At 40.0% G+C, this 20,529-nt stretch overlaps 1 protein-coding gene and 2 long non-coding RNA genes across 4 annotated transcripts; 2 read left to right on the top strand and 1 right to left on the bottom strand.

The window, feature by feature from the left end:
• Positions 1-1,217: 1,217 nt before the first annotated feature.
• Positions 1,218-8,722, bottom strand: LOC138242157 (uncharacterized). 2 transcript variants are annotated; one of them, XR_011191411.1, is made up of 4 exons: positions 8,636-8,722; positions 5,589-5,737; positions 3,841-3,962; positions 1,218-2,250 (listed from the first exon to the last, which is right to left on the bottom strand). It is a non-coding gene; the product is annotated as an uncharacterized lncRNA (long non-coding RNA). The 2 variants fall into 2 exon arrangements; XR_011191410.1 differs by lacking the exon at positions 1,218-2,250 and adding an exon at positions 2,983-3,063.
• LOC107079218 (uncharacterized) lies at positions 2,989-3,933 on the top strand. Its single transcript, XR_001480173.2, has 3 exons — positions 2,989-3,078; positions 3,492-3,577; positions 3,852-3,933. It is a non-coding gene; the product is annotated as an uncharacterized lncRNA (long non-coding RNA).
• Positions 8,723-11,276: 2,554 nt separating the features above from the next.
• Positions 11,277-16,322, top strand: LOC107079235 (uncharacterized). The gene is made up of 7 exons (XM_069197382.1): positions 11,277-11,667; positions 11,980-12,312; positions 12,844-12,870; positions 13,216-13,242; positions 13,850-13,951; positions 15,113-15,198; positions 15,518-16,322. The coding sequence occupies exons 1-7, from the start codon at positions 11,634-11,636 to the stop codon at positions 15,584-15,586; spliced, it is 678 nt and encodes a 225-aa protein (XP_069053483.1). The 5' UTR covers positions 11,277-11,633; the 3' UTR covers positions 15,587-16,322.
• Positions 16,323-20,529: the final 4,207 nt, after the last annotated feature.

Genomic DNA, 20,529 nt, shown 5'->3' with positions numbered 1-20,529 from the left:
TGTATTTCTAAATTGAAATAAAAAAGAATTTTGCCTTTCCAATCCCTTTTAAATGACTGTTTTAGATCTGCTGTTCTGCTGTCTCCCAGTCATCTCTTTGTCAATGAGAAGAGTGAATTCAGGAGAGAATGTGACCCTTCAGTGTGACCTCACTGATCCTCGTATTCACTGGTACAGACAGAGCCCAGGACAGCTGCCCCTGGCCATCCTGCACTCCCTGTCATCCACATATACAGACGCATGGTACTTCAATGGCTTCGGACATCATTACTCTCTGGCAGCTCATAACAGGCTGTTCATCCACAATGTTACGGCAGAAGATTCTGGGATATACTACTGCGCCAGGAAGGAGGGCGACACTCTTACTTTCCACAGTGGAACTGAGCTGAGGGTCGCAGGTAGGTTACTGTTTCTGTCTCCTGTTGTTGAAGACATGACTGCAGGCGCACTGCTTCTGTATCAAGATTAGTCACTAATTGAAAGGGAAAAATATTTTGCTGAATTTATAATGCCTTAATTCAAGTGAAAACGAAGATATTCTGGTGAATTTATTAATTTACTATAAAGAGTTATTTCTGGTGTTGTCCTCTTTACAAGTACTGATATTTTTTTTTGCAATACTGCATTAATCAATTAGAGCCTCTGTACGGAGTACAGGAAATCAGCAGGAAAAAAAGTTGTATCGAGGGAACGATTTACAATTTGTGCGCACGCAATAACTAAATCGTTCCCTCGTTTCCTTTAATTTGTGCGCACGAAATAACTTTTTCTCTTTCCTTTTTCTTTGTCACGGTAGTCACACGCACATACAGTATAGAAAGTTTCTAAAATGCCGACATTATCCCCGGCTCGTACTAACAACAATGTTATCAAACACTAGTTAACACGTTACTGTTTCTTTATATTAGTACAATAATGCCTAACTATCAGACAGTGCTGTAGATTAGGATAATGGATAGAGATGAACTGATTAAGGGGATGAGTTATTAGGGCATTGTAGCTACTGTACTGTACTCTTGAACTACTAGATAGGCCTGCACCTCTCTTTTCACTGCTAGTGCCACAGCTGCCCTTGTGAAGGAAAGAGAAAACGTTCTTCCGTGCGCACGAATTAAAGAAAACGAGGGAACGATTTAGCTATTTCGTGCGCACGAATTGTAAATCGTTCCCTTGATATAACTTTTTTTTTCCTACCGATGGCCCCTCCCGGGCTCCTTACCCCTGCATTAATTTCCTTTAGTTTAAAAATAAGATGTTTTCATGAACTGAACACATTTCCACACATGAATCTCCTGCCCAATTGCAATGTAAGTCCACCTTTAATTTTATGGAGCAGTTAAGACACACAGACTGAACGATAATTGCAAGATTCTTCTGTTCCCTGAAAATGCTACTTTTACTAAAGTGTTTTAAAATCACCCGAGGCTACAAGGACACACTTTAAGTACTAGGTGTAATGAATTAACACAAGCAACAGCAGAGGTTATTTATCGTGTAAATCAGCAACTTGCCTTGTTCTTGAATTGTCCTTAATGACAAATGTTTGAAAACAGCTTCTAAAGTTTTTCAGTTACACAAAGTACACAATTATCTTTATTTATATAACAGACAGAATCGGATATAATAATTTTATCAATATAATGCATTGTCTTTTGTTAAGATGTTTCATTCCTAATATTGCAAAAACCCTATGGAAGCCCGTTTCCTCCAGGGAGTAAAAAATAAAACGCGGTGTGGTAACGGGCTTCCATACAAAACAGTGTTTCAAGCTGAAATTAGTTTTTAATTCTTACATACAGGTGTTTATTCCAGCAGAGATGAAGGTAAGAAATAAATCAAACACAAGACTGAACATCCTTACGTTGTAAAAAATACACTGTATTTCGAAGTGTGCATGTCGTAGTTGAGTTGTCTAATTTCAATATTTCTACATTATTGATGTACTAATGCTTTAAGGAAATTATGAATATAGACCGAAGTGAATGACAGCGCATAGGGCTGTAGTGTCAGCTCTGTTTATGTATTTCCATTGTTTCAATAATGCCTGAATTGAAAAGAGCAACACATCTTCCTCAATATCTAATTCTAATTCAGAAACAATAGAACGATAGCACGAACAAAAAGATCATACACTCTCCAGTCAGTCCCAGTGTTTCCTTAACTTCACGTTGACCTCTATTTTCTGTTTTCTTCTTTCCTGAAGCAGGTAGAAACTGCAGCGATGGTGAGAAATTATTTCGCTTGTCAGACCTGAAATATTGGTAGGAACGAGCTGTAAAGGTTCTAATACAAATATACACATTTATGTCCTTGATACACATTTAGAAAAGAGAAATGAAGTTAACAGCCTTTCACAAAAGTGTGTTGAGAAAATAGTGACATACAAATTAAATAAATACAGTTTTTCAGTAAAGTATTGTAAATTTGTGGTTTAAGAAAATTTGTCATTCAATTGTGTTTATATAGATATCAAGATTCTTCTTTCTCGTGCAGTATGTGCTGTTTTTAATTAATAATATGTTAAAACATCAAAGTAGATTTTTTAGTTGTTTAGCTGAAATATAAGAACATAAAGTTCGATACATGAGCTGAAATGTGTACCAGTGAGTTTGTGTTCACTAGTACTAAGATTATAATAGAATATATTTTTGCCATTAAATCAGAATTGATAATATATGAATATAAAAGACAGTGAAATAAGGTTTCTAACTTCATCATCATCATTATCATCAGTGATTTGTGATAAAAATATTTTTAGATCCCATTTTAAATAACTGGTTTAGTTTTTAAAACTAAACACATTTGTGATCTCTGTGTCTTTTATAGCTATTCCAACAACACCAGCAATCTAAACAAAATTATAAAAAAATAATTATTTATTAAAATCTTTCAGTGTCAATCCAGATTCCTGCATTCCCACTGTCCACTGTACTGGTCAGCACAGATCCTGTCCCTGTCTGTCCTCAGGCAGTGCAGCTGTGGTCCAGCCCTGCTGTCAGTGTCCAGTCCTGTGGGCAGTGCTGGGAGTCCTCTCTGTGCTGCTGCTCTGCAGTGTGGCCGCTGCTGTGAGGGGGAGAGGTGGGTACAGTCCTGGGGTCACTCTGTGAGGGGTGGTACAGTCCTGGAGTCACTCTGTGAGGGGAAAGGTGGTTCAGTCCTGGGGTCACTCTGTGAGGGGAGAGGTGGTACAGTCCTGGGGTCACTCTGTGTGGGGAGAGGTGGTACAGTCCTGGAGTCACTCTGTGAGGGGAGAGGTGGTTCAGTCCTGGGGTCACTCTGTGTGGGGAGAGGTGGTACAGTCCTGGGGTCACTCTGTAAGGGGAGAGGTGGTACAGTCCTGGGGTCACTCTGTGTGGGGAGAGGTGGTACAGTCCTGGGGTCACTCTGTAAGGGGAGAGTTGGTACAGTCCTGGGGTCACAGTCCTGCAGAGAGACTGGAGGACAGCCTGTGCAGGAGACCTGATGGGGGTTCATCTGCTCCTCTGTTACAGGGGGGAGATCCCAGCTCCAGCAGCACCCTGAGACTCGGGTGCGAAAGGAGAGCAGAGAGTCTGTGGGGGCTGAAGGACACTATCAGGTGAGCAGTGGGGATCAGTCCTCACACACTGCCTGTGTCTCTGGGCTGCCAGGCTGAGTGGGGTCTGGGCATGGAGATGATAAAATTGATTTCAGAAATTTACTTTTCTGTCAGCTGCAATGTAATATTTCTACTTCAATTGCCTGATTTATTAACTATTTGCTGGATTGATTGATTGATTGGTTGATTGATTGATCAGTACATTAGCCCATCTCCCTCAGTGTCCTCTCAGCCTCTGTGTGACAGCAACACTGACCTCTGACCTGTGTTGCAGGAGCTCTCTCACAGGGACACTGCAGTGTATGAGGTCTGTGGGACTCAGCATCAGCACAGGACACAGTAGAGCAGAGCTGCCACTCTGGAGCTGCACAGCAGGAGGACACAGCTGGAAGAAGAGAAGAAGAGACAGAAGCACAGAGGAGATGGTCTTGCTGTGTAGCACTCTGAGAACGCAGCAGAAACAGGGCCGCACTAATAATCTTATTCGGTTATACCGATCCAGAGTCTACTGAGCTGTACAGATTCCTCCTTAATCGAAACTGCAGAAAATTGAAGTCAGAAATTGAGCCATTGATTCCACCTGTCAATAGAGGGCGCTGCCTCTTTCTTTTACGAGATGACTGGAGTGTTTTTAACAGTCGGCATTAAACACCCAGTTATCAATTTTGACATTATCTCCTCTCATCTGTGGCTCTCAAACCTCTGTATCTGTGCTTTCGCGAGACAGCTTTTCATGTAGACATGAGAAGTTATTCAAACTGTATGTAGACCAGTTTCAGGGACTGGATTGAAGTTGTATTTCAGATTTCACAAGGTCATGGTCACAGTGTTGTAGTAGCAATAAAAGCTGAACAAATACTTGTATATCTGCAACATTTTCTGCTTCATTTAATCATTAATTGAATAAGAAGAGATTGCAGCTACTAACAGATGTGTTACCTGAAATGTATTATTCCGAAAGAAAATAAATCTCTTTTGTAGGAGAGTGTCTGATACCTCGTCTTTCCAGTATGTGTCTGCTCATCATAAAGATATCACATATCGAGAGGAAGGAAGAAATTTCCATGAGATCACTTACATCTTATAGACATGGTAGGGAAGCAATTAAAAAGGCAACCCAAAAGTTATGATATATAGTTAACAGTGTATCATTGAAATCAAAGTGTGTAATGTTAATATTGTATAAAACACCAGTTAGGGGTCATTCAGTACAGAGTTCAATATTTGGACATCAAGTAATATGTAAAACATCGCTGCTCTGAAATAAGTCCAGAGAAAAGCAGCAGATAGTCTCCTTGACTCTGAATAATCAGAAAGTCTTATACTGACAGGCTGAAGGATCTTGGTCCTTTTAGTCTTGAACAGAGAGGATTATGAGGGAGAGGCAGGGAATCCTGCTTTGGTAGGATTCTTCAAGCACACCTAATAGAACAGAACTACTCATTTAAACCAGAGGTGTCCAGCTCAGTTTGTTGAGGGCCTGGTGTCTTCTGTTTTTTGGTCTGACATGAGTAGTTAATTAAGTAATTAACCTAATTATTTTCTTAATTAGACATATAAAGGATTTTTCTAAAGGCCACTTACTGCTTAAAAAATAAAATTCAGTAAAAGTACAGTTATTTGTTATAAATCATCTTCACACCTGGTTAGATTAGAATGTTAATGAAATAATTACCACAGTCATGTAACAGAGCTTGAATGGAACAAAAACTTCAAGAGGCAAGGTCATCCAGATGCTCAGTTCGTAACACATGCTTTATACTCGGAGATCCAACCTGAGTGTCCATCAGTGAGAGAAATGCTTGCACATAAAGTATCTCCAATGGAAAAGTACTGCAGAGCCTGTGTGCTTACAGCCAGAGCAGATGAGTGTCGGACACAGTGTGTTTAAACTTCCTCTGTTGGTTTCACAGAAAGGCGGTTTCTACTGCAGGCGTCAGTACCGATTAGCACGGAGACGCAGTGATCTGTTTACACTAAAAGTAGACGTCATTTAAACATGTTTACTAACCTCTGCAAGAAGATGAAAACTGGACTGGTCCTCACGTGTGAGTATGGAGAGAAAATCTTTTACTGGGCTTCGCTCATTTCTGATGCTGGGAGAGACCTGCCATACATGTTCACAGCAGGTGGCATTATTTCTGCTCCTTAGATAAATGCCTGAAGATGTTGTGGAAGGACAAAGCAGGGTGTTATTGAAGGTTTTCTAAAACAAGTACAGTAGCTTGGAGAGAGACTGCAAATCTTCAAATCCATTTTTATATTTCATTCCTGATCTCCAGAAGTATATATGTTGATCTTTCTCATTTTAAGAAATGTTTGTGTGACAAGTTGGAAAATGAAATGATTTGATTTCAGTTGCAGGTTTGTTTTTCTGCGGCCTGTTTGTTCACTGTTTATCACTGAGTCCTCACACTGGGGAGACTGTAATTCTCCAGTGTCCGTTCAAGGGGACTTATGCTTACTGGCTCAGACAGCAGCCAGACCAGTCCCCACTGGTCATACTGCAGGTTCTGAGACCTGAATATCACATGGCCATCTACTACAACGGGTTTGGGACACGACATTCACTGGGACCAGATAGCAGCCTGTCCATCCATAACATTTCCCATGAGGACTCAGGAATGTACTACTGTGCTAGGAGAGAGAACGACGCTCTTGTGTTCAGCAACAGTACCTCACTGAGTATCAGTAGTACCGGTAAGACCACTCTCTTGCTATTCACTGAAACCGGAATCAGTTAGATCTCATAAGTATGTATAATTAAAACAGCAGTCAAAAGACTTCTGAATTAAAAATTTAAAATAAGAGACATTTCTTAATTCCAAATTAAAAAACATGGTAGTTAATTTTCGTATTGTCCAATCTTTTAAAAAATTATATGCTGTTGTTTGATGATGATAAAGATTTCAAAACAGTGTTTCAATTGTGTTTCATGAGGACTCACTCTGACAATCAATGGTACTATAGATTTATTTTTACTTTATAAATCAATTGTATATTCCTAAGAATGCAGAATATCCCGAAATTTAGCACAACGTGTTATAATATAAGAAGACAGCAATTGTTTTAATGCAACTCGAACAACCTGGATTTGAATGAAAAAGGATCAAACTTTTTTGTAGAATATGAATACGTTCATGTCTGGTATGTTCGTGTATACGACAAAACTAAAAAGACAGTCTTATGCCTTCAAGAAGATATTCAGGATTTCAGATAATGAGCATGTCTTTTTGTGCTGTAAAGTGTCTTAGTTTTATTGTGATCTAGTTGTGGTACAAAAAGAAATAAAAGAAAGGAAGAAAAAAAATTGACAAGTGTTTAAAAACACTCTTCTACAACAGGCTACGGCTGAAGATCACTTTAGCCCATATATATCTTAAAATGAAGGGTTTCTCCTTGGCCCTTGAAACAGACCCAGAATACTGATATGCAGTAATGTGAGTATCAGTGGGGATATTATTATCCTCATTAATTTCCATTAATTCTAATCTAATCAGTCTTCAGGAAACATTTATTTTTCTGAAATCTAAGTAAAAGTCAGAAGTGAAGGAAAAATTACACAAATTAAAATATCTTAAATATATAAAGTCTCTCATGAGAGACACACAAATATAAATTGAAGTAATAACTGTAGCTGTTATACGGTTTTAAACTTAATTTCTATAAATATTATCTACATTTCTTCTTCTTCCACACACACACACCATCCCTGCTGTTCCTATTTTTTTTTCTTGTGCCTGATTAACAGTCTAAATCTTTGGTTTAATATTCAAAACGAACTAATTTAATCTATCCTAACCATCCGGGAGAGAAGACAATAATGTTCGTGCTCGACAGGTCTTAAAATTCAGTTATGTTTTGCTAAAAATAAACTCATATTTTTGTCAGTTATTTCAGTAATTGAAAACACAGTTTTGTACTGGTCTTTCCTGTACAGTTTACCTTATCTATGATTTTAGAAAAAAAGGTGTTAAAACTTTGAAATGTATTAGCAAAAATATTTTTGCTTTAATGAGAAATTCTTGAACATAGGATACACTTTCTCTCTATACTGATGGTTAAACACCCTGGTATTCCTTACAGATTACTGGTGCAGAATCCTTCTTAACTGCCTGTCCCTCAGTCTGTTTGTCATTCGTTCTAAAATCTTCTGATATGACTTCAGTCTCTTTCATTCCCTTTGTCCACTATACTGGTCAGCACAATTCCTGTCCCTGTCTGTCCTCAGGCAGTGCAGCTGTGGTCCAGCCCTCCTGTCAGTGTCCAGTCCTGTGGGCAGTGCTGGGAGTCCTCTCTGTGCTCCTGCTCTGCAGTGTGGCCGCTGCTGTGAGGGGGAGAGGTGGTACAGTCCTGGGGTCACTCAGTTAGGGGAGAGGCGGTACAGTCCTGGGGTCACTCTGTGAGGGTAGAGATGGTGCAGTCCTGGGGTCACTCTGTGAGAGGAGAGGTGGTACAGTCCTGGGGTCACTCTGTGAGGGGAGAGTTGGTACAGTCCTGGGGTCACAGTCCTGCAGAGAGACTGGAGGGCAGCCTGTGCAGGAGATCTGATGGGGGTTCATCTGCTCCTCTGTTACAGGGGGGAGATCCCAGCTCCAGCAGCACCCTGAGACTCGGGTGCGAAAGGAGAGCAGAGAGGCTGTGGGGGCTGAAGGACATTATCAGGTGAGCAGTGGGGATCAGTCCCCACACATTGCCTGAGTCTCAGGGCTTTGGGACTGGGCTTGCAGAGGATTAGACTGATGTAAACTCCTTCATTCTAAATGTATATCTTGTACATGTGTTTTTGTTAGATTCACATAACATGCTCTTAAATGAATGCATGTTGTTTTTAATTTAAAAAACTTATTTTCAGAAAAGTAACTTTATTTCATATGTAATGTCATGTTTCTACTACTTTTATAATATGGCCTTATAGTGATATTATACTGTTCTTTAAGATAGAGATTAGCATTTTTACACAATGAATTCAGTTTTAAAGCTTTATTACTTGCTTGCTTGATGAATCAGTGTGTTAGCCCATTGTCCTCAGTGTCCTGTGAGAGAGTGACCTCTGACCTGTGTTGCAGGAGCTCTCTCACAGGGACACTGCAGTGTATGAGGTCTGTGGGACTCGGCATCAGCACAGGACACAGTAGAGCAGAGCTGCCATCTGGAGCTGCACAGCAGGAGGACACAGCTGGAAGAAGAGAAGAAGAGACAGAAGCACAGAGGAGATGTTCTTACTGTGTAGCACTCTGTGAATGCAGCAGAAACAGGGCCGCACTAATTATCTTATTTGATTATACCAATCCATACTCTACAGAGCTGTACAAATTCCTCCTTAATCGAAACTGCAGATTTCAAGTCAGAAATTGAGCCATCGATTCCACCTGTCAATAGAAAGCACTGCTTTTTTCTTTTACGAGAAGACTGGAGTGTTTTTAACTGTCGACATTAAACACCCAGTTATCAATCACGACACTGTCTCCTCTCATCGGTGTTTACTTTTTCACCAAGCTCATTTCCAGATATGGCCATCATCTTTCTGTCAGAAATAATAACTCTGTCAGTCATAATAATGACTGAGCGGACTATGTGATCCAAGTGACTGGCACTGTGTGTACCCAGCAGGCACTTGGGTCTCTGCTGAACTCTGGGAACTGCCTGCCTCTTGTCTCCCAGCTTTTTCCTGAACTGCACGTCCTCCTACAGTGACTGTGACTGAATGTGAAATAGATCCTTCTGCTCCGGGTAGTCTCCTGTCTGAACTGCAGCAGCCCGGACTGCATAGAAGATTCTGGAATCTCTCTCTTTTACACAGTTCACACCAATGGAAAATGTGTCTTTGTTCTGTGTAATTTCAATATCACTCTTCTCATCACATTTCCCAGCAATATAAAGAATTTGACTTTAAAACTTTAAAAAGTTTTCATGTTGGTAATAAATACTGTACCCTCAATGTAGTTTGGTTTCATTTCCTTCATTTAAAGAGTTGCAACGAGAAGTTGCACAGAGAACAGCAATGAACCTCAGTCCATACTGCAGCTTTCCAAGATAAAATAAAGATACTGCTGTATTTAAAATCAAAAGATAAGGTTGAGTGTTTAGTGCTCTCTTCCTGTTCACACAAGAGGAAGAAGAGATCAAAAAGGTGAAAACAAAATGAAAATATTGCTCAAGATAAACTGTAGGCTTTAACATTTGATATGATTCACCCATCATGAAGAGGCCAGATCTCACAATGTATGTGTGGTCAGAGTGAAGGCCGCTCTGTGACGAAGAGCTGTTGATCTTCCCCTCTGTCGCTCCTGAGGTGAGGTGATATCAGTAGCCCTGTACTGATCTCTGCTGAGGGAGAGAACCTGCTTATCGGCTGAGCAGGTATACAGTAATTATTCACATAGAGAGTCACTACAGGAGCAATGGAAAGTCTAAAGAGTTTGGGTCTGACGTTAGTGTGTGAGTAGTATTTCATAATTATAAACAGTAATTAATCATTAAAATCAATAATTTTAAAGAATGTATCAATCATTATGAATAAAATCTTAATCAAGATCAAAATGTTCAAGAATAAATACTTTTAAGAGTGTATTAATGGAACACAAGAGCTGACAACAATAATTACTCTATCTAAATAAAAATATTGTATTTCTAAATTGAAATAAAAAGAATTTTGCCTTTCCAATCTCTTTTAAATGACTATTTGTTTTAGATCTGCTGTTCTGCTGTCTCCCAGTCATCTCTTTGTCAATGAGAAGAGTGAACGATTTACAATTCGTGTGCACGAAATAATGAAATAAATCCGTGTGCACTGATTTGAGCCATCAAATGCAGTAAACTTTTTGTAAAGATTTTCTGTCAAATATGGTATATAGATATACTGTAGCATAAACCTATATACTATAAAATTTAATTTTAATTATAATTATAAAATTTTATTTCTATATGCATTGTCTTCAGTAAACGTGAAATCCCACAAAACTCCAACAATTAGTCTTATTTTCTTCATATTAAAAACATTTAGTGATGTTATGAGCTCTTACAAAGGTTTAAAAATAGGAATCTGGTGTAAAATAAATTCAAAACAATTTATCCAGTTGGTTATTACAAAATTATAGTACTGCCCACAGCTCAATGCGATATGTTGAATGTAATCCTTATTTAGGATTAATTTCAATACTCACAGATCACTCTGCACTAAAACACACACTCACTGGCACAAGAACACAAATATGTGATTTTGTAGGTTTATTTTGCCGACGTCATTAATCATTTTGCAAATGATTTAAAAGTGCTGTAAGTCTGAAATTTTTGGAATGTACTAAACTTTTAACAACAAAATACACAGAAAAATTGTTGAGGTGGGTAGCTGTGTCAGCATGCGTAGGTTGCAAAGGAACAAGTAATAGGTTTATTCCATGCTGAAAAGAGAAGAAAGAGAACACGTTTCGGCGGTGGAACCTTCTTCAGGTGTGAGGGCCTGAAGAAGGCTTCTTCACACCTGAAGAAGGCTCCATGGCCGAAACATTGTGTTTTCTTCCTACTCTTTTCAGTATACAAAAAAATATACAGTTCAAATCAGTTTCCATCCTGTGCTTACCATACTGTAGGGGACGTCTTAAAAACACTTCCTCCCTTAACAAAAGCTGTTAGATTTACTTGCCTGTGACTGCTGTAGTTTTATCTTACTGGAATAACAAGCAGAACTGCAGGGAGGCTGGCTTTATAATGAAATATTTTTGGTATATTAAAAAAAAACCATGGTATTTCTATGTAACAGAAAGCTGGACTTAAAATGTCAGTATGCATGTGGATTCGTTCTTTACTTCATTTTCAAAAATATTAAAATGTATTTTTAAAAGCTAATGAAGAAAATTGATTTTTTCTAGACAAAAAAAAGAATTCTTGTTGATTTTAATTTTTCCCAGTGTGAATGTCCATCTTTAAGTAAATATGTGAAATTCTAAGTCTAACTGGTCTGATTGTATCTCTTACCGCAACACCAAACAGAATTTCAAGGATGCTGACTCTCTACTGAAACATCATTCATTTTTCACTTTTTTTAAAAGAAAAAATGTCTTCTCAAAGTAATACTAAGCTGCAATTATGTAAGTATGCATGTTAAAATTTTCATTTATTCAGATTTTTAAGAATTATATTGAATTATATTAAAAATGTTAACATTTTGTACCCTTAATTATTTTCAGAAGATCAGTGTCAGTGTCATGATTATTTTAAAAGAAAAAATGTCTTCTCAAAGTAATATTAAGCTGCAAATATGTAAGAATAGATGTTACTGTAAATGTTTCACTTATTCAGACTTTCAGAATTATATTGAATTATATTAAAAATGTAAACATTTTGTACCCTTAATTATTTTCAGAAATGAATTCAGTTCTGGGTGTTTTTCACTGTTGCAGGTGTGCTTCTCCTCAGTCTGCAGGCTCACTGTCGGACAGGACGGTCAGTGAGTCCTGGACAGAATGTGTCTCTTGAATGTCCCCTCAGCACTGGAGAAGTTTACTGGTATAGACAGGACTCGGCAGAGCTCCTTCTGGCCATCCTGCGCTCCTTTGAGTCCACATCCACAACCCCTTTTTATTACAACGGGTTTGGAAAACATTACTCTCTAGAGACGAACAGCAGGTTGCTGATTCACAATGTCACAAGTCACGATTCTGGAATGTACTACTGTGCCAGAAAGGAGAAGGATATATTTGTGTTCAGCAACGGTACAAGACTGGATGTCACAAGTAAGTTGCTGTGTTGGCTCATACAGCTAGTGGAAGTTAGGAATTTTCTGAAAGTTTAAAACATGCCATAGCGTAGTAAAGATCTTTCTCTCTGTGCGCAGGATAAATCTATTCATCATGCCACCGTATCATCTCAATGGCGTTCGTGACACAGGCTGACATTTTAAGTTTTGAGCTTATTTTTTGTTATTTCAGCAAACTAACTGTAAACATTTTAAATTCTAATTGTAAAATTTCTTCTTGTCTTTATGTAGTCTTGTCACAGCTTTAGAAAGATGCCACTTATTATGAAAGATCAATCGCTGCACTGGCAAGCACTACTGTATGCAAAATCTTTCCTACAGTATACTAAAGACCTTTATATAGTGCCAACAGAATGATGACATGATCCAAATACAAAGAATACAAAAATAGAAATTAATGTTTAATATTTAAGTTCTCTGAAACAATGCAAGAAGTCTAAACCATATCAAGTAATGTTGTAATTGAGTCACTTAAATATTTGGGGATTCATAAATATTTTTATTGCAGGAGAGAACATCAGTAATTCTCATTCAGGTATGATCCATTTGTTCAACATTTCTGCACATTAATGGCTGAGATCGCTTGTGTGGAAAACAAGGATCCAAAAAAGAAATATATTTTTCATGGAAAGGGAAGAGAGTAGCTACAAACATCCCTAACTAAGGAGTAAAATTGTCTTTGTGTGTCAAATAGTTTTTTTATTTTAGTTGTTATTTTTTTAGTCAATTTGTTTCCCCTGGATCATAAATATGTGATGCTGTATGAAGTTTCTATCTCAGCCCTCAGACTTTTATTGTATTAAATAAATTATATATTGTCCAATAAATGCTTGAATCACAAGTTGATCACCTTCATATTTAAATATGGTTTTTATTGCAGGAGGGAACATAATTAATTCCTCTGCAGGTAAGAGTCGCTCTTTCAACATTGATCATGAAACATGGGAAAATTTATATCCTAGAATCAGGACAGTTTATGACCAAGCTGTAATGGGGAAAAGAGCTCTCAGAAGAAACTGTAAACTCTACTGCAGCTGTAGTAGAAACAGCTAAACCCTCAACAACCCGGCAAACTACCTCCAAACCTGAAAGTTTTACAACGTACTGGAAAGTTTTACAATGTACTACAGATACAGAACACAAGTTTCCTATGGCTTGTGCTCATTCCTTCTTTACCTCAATTTGTGCTAATGCTGTATTTCTAAAATCTCTGACCTGACTTCTGACCTTTTCTAGTCAATATTTTGACACACACTGTAGGAATGCTTGTTCCTGTTATGTGTCTGGATCTCACAGTAATCCTTCAATACTTCTTTCATAAGTTGTATTTTCTTCTATGTCACTCAATTTAGCCCTCTGACTTCCTTTCATCCTCCACCACCTCACAAGCTGAAGGGTGTTTTATGTGTGCTTGACATTGAAAACAAAAAGAATTACTGAGGTAAATGCTTCAGTCCAAGACAGCAGAATCCTTTACAACCTTATTCAGGTCTGTTCTTTGTCTCCCCTCCTAGGTAACACAGAGTCCTGCAGACTGAGCTCCTGGGTGTGGGCAGTGCTGGGAGTCCTCTCTGTGCTCCTAATCTGCAGTGTGGCTGCTGCTGTGAGGGGGAGAGGTGGGTACAGTCCTGGGGTCACTCTGTGAGGGGAGAGGTGGGTACAGTCCTGGGGTCACTCAGTTAGGGGAGAGGTGGTACAGTCCTGGGGTCACTCTGTGAGGGGAGATGTGGGTACAGTCCTGGGGTCACTCTTTTAGGTTGGCTGGGTGTGGAGTCAGGGGTTGTTTTATGGGCTCCTGGCTATGGGCAGTCCTGGGAGTCCTCTCTGTGCACCTAATCTTCAGTGTGGATGCTGCTGTGAGGGGGAGTTTTTTTGTTGTTGTTTTATGGGACAGCAGGATTTGATAATCAGTGTTGAGGGGAAATTAATCCTGAAGAGTACGCTTTATGAGTAATCTTTGTGTTATTAAGGAGCAAAACTGAGGATACTATTGAGGTGAAAGAAAGTATAAGATAATAATTACAAAAGGTAAAAAATATGCTTTATAAGCCATTTTAATACCAATAAGCCAGTTCTAGTGATGCCAAACTATTATTTACACAGTGAGCTGACAATTAATTCAGGGTGACTTACAATTATCAAAACATAGTAAGACTTAGTAGCTACAACAGCCTCTATCTTGTATTTTCAGGTCTCAAGACAGAAGTTTTAGAACAAAGCTGCTTTTTTAAAACGTGCAACAACTGCTGAGCAGGCTTTTACGTGCGGTTTACCACCAGCCTGCTATTCTCTCCAGTTACACGGCAGCGCGGTGTGGTTTCTCCTGCTGCCTGTTCCTTCACCGTGTGGCTATTTGTGAGCTGCTGATAGAGAGTCAGCGCTGGGCCCCAGCAGGGCAGCTGAGCAGAGTGACCAGAGAGGAAGCTGCTGGCTGTCACAGTCCTGTGGTTACTCTGTGAGGGGAGGGGTTTGTACAGTCCTGCGGTCACTCTGTGAGGGGAGAGGTGGTACAGTCCCAGGGTCATTCTGTGAGAGGAGAGGTGGTACAGTTCTGGGGTCACTATGTGAGGGGAGAGGTGGTACAGTCTTGGGGTCACTCTGTGAGGGGAGAGGTGGTACAGTCCTGGGGTCACTCTGTGAGGGGAGAGGTGGTACAGTCCTGGGGTCACTCTGTGTGGGGAGAGGTGGTACAGTCCTGGGGTCACAGTCCTGCAGAGAGACTGGAGGGCAGCCTGTGCAGGAGACCTGATGGGGGTTCATCTGCTCCTCTGTTACAGGGGGGAGATCCCAGCTCCAGCAGCACTCTGAGACTCGGGTGCGAAAGGAGAGCAGAGAGGCTGTGGGGGCTGAAGGACACTATCAGGTGAGCAGTGGGGATCAGTCCTCACACACTGCCTGTGTCTCAGGGCTCCCCTGGCTGAGTGGGAACTTAGAGATGATAATATTGAATTCAGTTCCAATATAATATTTCCACTAGTGTTTTAGTATGCCTTTAGTGCAAGCATCCATTTTAAAATGCTTTAAGACAGTGGACACCATCTTAAAATTTATGTTCTATTAATTTGAGTAGTTGCTGGATTGATTGATTGATTGATTGATCAGTGTGTTAGCACTTCCATTTCCCCTCAGTGTCCTCCCAGCCCCTGTGTGACAGCAGCAGTGACCTCTGACCTGTGTTGCAGGAGCTCTCTCACAGGGACACTGCAGTGTATGAGGTCTGTGGGACTCAGCATCAGCACAGGACACAGTAGAGCAGAGCTGCCCTCTGGACAGTAGGAGGACACAGCTGGAAGAAGAGAAGAAGAGACAGAAGCACAGAGAAGTTGTAATGTTATCACTCAGATCAGCAATGAAAAAAGTCTTTGTATCACAGGATGGCTGCTGACTTGAGCAGATTTTCAATGCTAGTTATTCTGGACCTAACTGCTGCAATTTGACAGCATCAATCAAGATAATCTTTAAAATCAACCAGGTCCTATTTCATCTTAAATCTGATTTGTTTAATTGACAGCAATGTAATAGGATTAGTGACTTTATGACTTTTTAGGTATGTATGTATAGTGATGCCACTGGGATCTACAATATCTGTATCTTAGAAGCCTTATTATTTGCTGTAGCATTTTTGTAATCTTCCTTTGTGCAGTTCAATTCATGGCGTTAATGTTCATTGTAATGCTTTAATGTATGCAACTTCTTTTATAAAAATGTAATTCTAAATGTATACTAATTAAACCTACAGTACTACTGATTCAGCCACTTGTATACTTTCATCATTTCTGACAGATAACATGGATGAAACTGAATGGCTCTGAATGTAACTACAGTATGATAATACTGTCCTGAAAGAGTACTTTTTTCATATGTTGGTGGCTGAACTTCTACAGCAATATGCTTTTACTGCTTTAGCGAATGTAAAACGTTCAAAATATTGTCTGAGACCATTACTACTGTACGTGTGTTATTCACTCAATATTTAACTGTTTTGTGGTTGCGCTACATAAATTCGAGAAGGAATGTAAATGTGTATGCTACGTTAATTTTTATAGCTTTAAGAACACAGAACAACTCCCAGGTTTATTGGTATTGGTATTGGTTTATTGGTGTACTGTTTATTGGTACTGTACAGTATGACATGACGCAGTTTGATAACTGTTTTGGGACTGCAACATAAGGACTGGTTTTGTTTTCTAAGTAAATAGAGTTTAAGTAAATACTTAAATGTGGTCTCTTAACAGAACACTATTGCATTTCTATCCTTTCTGAATATTTATAAAATAAATGTTATAGATATAGCTCTGGCCATCTGTTCAGAATTTCTTTTTCATAGCCATAGTGTGCCAGAACGCTCACCACACATCACCTATTAGTGGGAAGGAGAGCAGTGTAATGAAGCCAATTCAAAGATGGGGATTATTAGGAGGCCATGACTGGTAAGGGCCAATGGGAAATTTGGCCAGGAGGCCAAGGAGACACCCCTACTCTTTTCGAGAAACACCCTGGGATTTTTAACGACCACAGAGAGTCAGGACCTCAGTTTTATGTCTCATCCAAAGGACGGCGCCTGTTTACAACATAGTGTCCCCGTCACAATACTGGGGCATTAGGACCCACAGACCACAAACCATTGTTTGTGTAATGGCCTGCAAATCTCAGACTGGTTTGTGGCCCTTTGTGGGCATTAAAAATCATATTTGACCACCACCTTGGGTGACATAGTACAGAAGTTTTAACAGCTTTTCTCTCCTGGTTTACTGTATCTACCTAGTAGTTGAAGCTGCTACAGTTCCCCGATATTCAAAGACAAGCAGTCTTACCCTGTAATCTGTACAGGCTGGAAGGCCTGGTGAGACCCACATCACTGTTGTGGGAAATCCTTCATCCAAGGAGCAGGACAGTCTTTGTGGATTCAGTTGTTTTATTGAGCTCAATAATTGTAACGAACAGTTCTTTCAGGACCCTATGCGGACGACACAATCCGACGGAGTGGGGAAACACTGGGGAAACGTCATGCAGGAATACGGGGCAGAAGACAGGGGCGTGTCCAAGGTGCGCTGGTGCGCGGGGGAGGTGTGGCTGAGGCGAACAATCCGAGAGAGTAGTCCTAGGGAATATCCAAAACACACGAGTAAGTCCAAAACCAGAAGATCCATCAGAACAAGTTAAAAACCACGAAGGCCGGGTCGGAACCGGCAGACGGGGAACAGGAGCGGGAACAGAGGTTAAAACCTTAACGGGACCAGGCGCTTCCAGGTCCCAGACTCGCACGATATGGAAATCAGATGCAGAGTCCGGATGAGCGTCAGCGCCTGGCTTTTAAGGTGGGCTGGGAATGGGAAACAGGTGCAGAGAATGAAGTCTTAAGTGAAAGGGCTGGAGCACCCTTAAGGAGGGGGAACTAATATCGTGACAATAATGACATCAACGCGCGTTGGGTCTGCCCCGCAGAACAGACAAACCGCAAGGGTTTCCCAGCTCTTATATCCAATAGGATCTCGGGAAGTTGTTTTGCTTCACAGCTTCATGTGTATTCGTCTTGCCCTTTGATATGTAGCATGAGTTGACCAGTTGGTCCTGTCTCAAGTCCTGTCCTTTGGTATGTAGCTGTCCTTTGATATGTAGCATGAGAAGACCTGCTAAGTCCTGTCCTTTGATGTGTAGGTGCCTTTGTTGGAGCTGCTTAAGATATGTTAAGGCAGCCGATACATTACACAATATGCTTGAATTAAATTGTTGTGTTGAATACAGATAAATTATATATATATATTTTCCATCAATAATATATATAGAAGTATGTTTTATGTTCTACTTCAGTTCCTCCTGTTAACCACCTCGCGATAGCCCTGGTAGGTTACCTTTTACCCTCCAATTACACATCAGCAGAGCCCATCGCCTCATTTGACCTGACGTTTTGGGTATTTGCACTCCTCTTACAGCCTTAGCCATTCCCTATTGGAAGGACCTGAGCTTGGGAGCTTTAGATTTGATTTCCTGAACTCTGTTGAAGAACTGGTGTTGTGGGTGAGGGGTCAGTGGTAAAACCCTAGTTCCTCGTATCTGACTAGAAGGCAAATTACTATTTCATGAATAGTAATAAATGATGCTAGTCACAGGAGCTAGCACTGAGGCTCCTGATGTGGCAACTGCCCAATGTCTCACCAATTGTGTCAAGAGCTATATACGCACCAATCATCACAGAGTCTGCCAACCTCATCACTATTCCATGCTCCAGACTGACTTTTAATTTCCTCTTCTTGAATGATTACTGGACACTCCAGGCTAAACCACCTCTCCTACATTTCCACACCATTGCACAAATCACCACCAATTCACTACTAAATTAACTACTTTAATTTAATGTTTAACTTAGTCCAATTGGTTTCACACTCTCCGAAAGCTTGACTTGTCATTGCCCAAATGCAATGTAAATAATCCATTTACTTCGGAATTAATGTAAAACTCAATTTCAGACACTAGACCAGACTTCAACGCATAACACTTTCCTTGGTATCTTATAACAAAGAATATCATCAGGCGCCTCTGCAATAACAGGATATTGCACAGGCCTCCGATGTGCACAAAATAAAATACAACACTAATACCTATATTTACATTTACCACCTGTCAGGTTATCCCCCCCCATAGTTCAGTTCAGTTTCCCAGATAAATGGGGCATCTCTGTCCATCCTGAAGATTGGGATCCACAGTTCAGAAAAGAACAATAAATCCTTCATGTTAACTTGAGGTCGTTGGGGTGATAACTTGGTGGTCCACTAGGTCAAGTCCATCTCGGAACCCAAAAGGCCAGGTTATTTTTTCAATCCGGTCCCTCCTGTTGGGAGTTGAACACACTCAGGCCTCAAGCAGATGAATTAGAGTTGTGTTTTACGACTGATAAGGTAACAGAAGCAAGGCCTTCACTCTTCGAGTGCTCAGATATTGTAACACCGGTAATGAGATTTTTTAGAAAGCAGCTACCGGCCCTTCTGTTGAAGAAATAGAATGTTAATAACAGAGTTTTTTAATCAGTTTTCCTCTCTACTTTCAACTTTTTCTCACAAGATATCCAAACAAACACGGGTCGTTATTCATCAAGACTTCATGTTAATCTAGACGCACGCTTTTCCCTTGTCTCCTGTCTGAAGAAATTATGATTGGTCGCCATTTACCTTTCGGCTCTGATCAGCCAGGGCCTACTGCTTTGTGCTCCTTCCGTGAGGTCACAGGGCTCGTGGCATCAAATTCCATCACTTAACAGGCCAGATTTTTATGACTCTGTCAACTCCTCAAGAGTTCCTGTATCTTTCTGCTGAGAATCTCTCCAGATTCCCTTCTCTCCAGGGGTTGCACCCTGCTGCTTCCATTCTGTTTCCTCTCTGAGTGAAGCTCTCTGTTGGATGTCTTGAATATTTAAATGTCCTATTTGGGAAGACCCTGTCAGTTCAGATACCAAAAGGGCAATTACCTTAGCTTATCCCTTCATGACCTTAATTATATAGACATTCATCTGTTACTCCCAAACTTGTATATTCCAATACGATTCAATACATACAGTACTATGGCTATTTCATCCAGCAGGAATCTATATGATGTCAAAAATTCCTTAATCTCATTCTTGTTACAAAGTGGTGCCTTTATCTACCTTTTTTAATGATGACAAAGAGTGAAACCTAAAGGTGTAAGGTCTGGGCAGCTTTGTTCTCCCTCTGGATTGCCTTAGGGCTCTGTGTTGTCCCACACCCTATACATTCTGCATTCAATCAACTGTAGAATCCCTTTTGAGAACACATTGTTAAATTTGCTGTGTCTCTGTCATTGTCAGTCTTCTCCTAGACATAGACGACTACAGCTTTCAGACATCCAAGTCAAACATATAGAGGAAGATCACATAGTCATAACTGCCAAGACCACCCTTTACACAGTGCTGCAAACAACCTTACTCATGCTTTCGTCACACCTCAACTAGATTACTGTAATAAGTTTACAGTGGGTCTTTCTATTCACCTTCTAAATAAACCATATGGATACAACTCCACTGTGTGACTCCTAACAGATTTAAGGCACTGTGACCACATTGCCCCAACTGTGGCATCTCTGCACTGGCTCTCCATTATTCAGCACATTGACTTAAAATTTTTAACTTTTGCCTTCTGCAGTCTTATACTCTGAACCCTGCAAAGCTTTACATTTTATTTAC

The sequence above is a fragment of the Lepisosteus oculatus genome, chromosome 13, assembly GCF_040954835.1.
Source record: "Lepisosteus oculatus isolate fLepOcu1 chromosome 13, fLepOcu1.hap2, whole genome shotgun sequence".
NCBI lineage: Eukaryota > Metazoa > Chordata > Actinopteri > Semionotiformes > Lepisosteidae > Lepisosteus > Lepisosteus oculatus.
Note: the sequence above shows the minus strand (reverse complement) of the source record. Positions and strands in the feature narration are given on the sequence as shown.

Bases quoted from the DNA above. Each gene is read 5' to 3' on its own strand.
- LOC107079235 (XM_069197382.1), top strand. From the start codon at position 11,634: ATGTCTTCTCAAAGTAATACTAAGCTGCAATTAT. The intron at 12,313-12,843 runs GTAAGTTGCTGT...TTTTTATTGCAG, and splicing joins TACAAGACTGGATGTCACAA to GAGAGAACATCAGTAATTCT. The intron at 12,871-13,215 runs GTATGATCCATT...TTTTTATTGCAG, and splicing joins CATCAGTAATTCTCATTCAG to GAGGGAACATAATTAATTCC.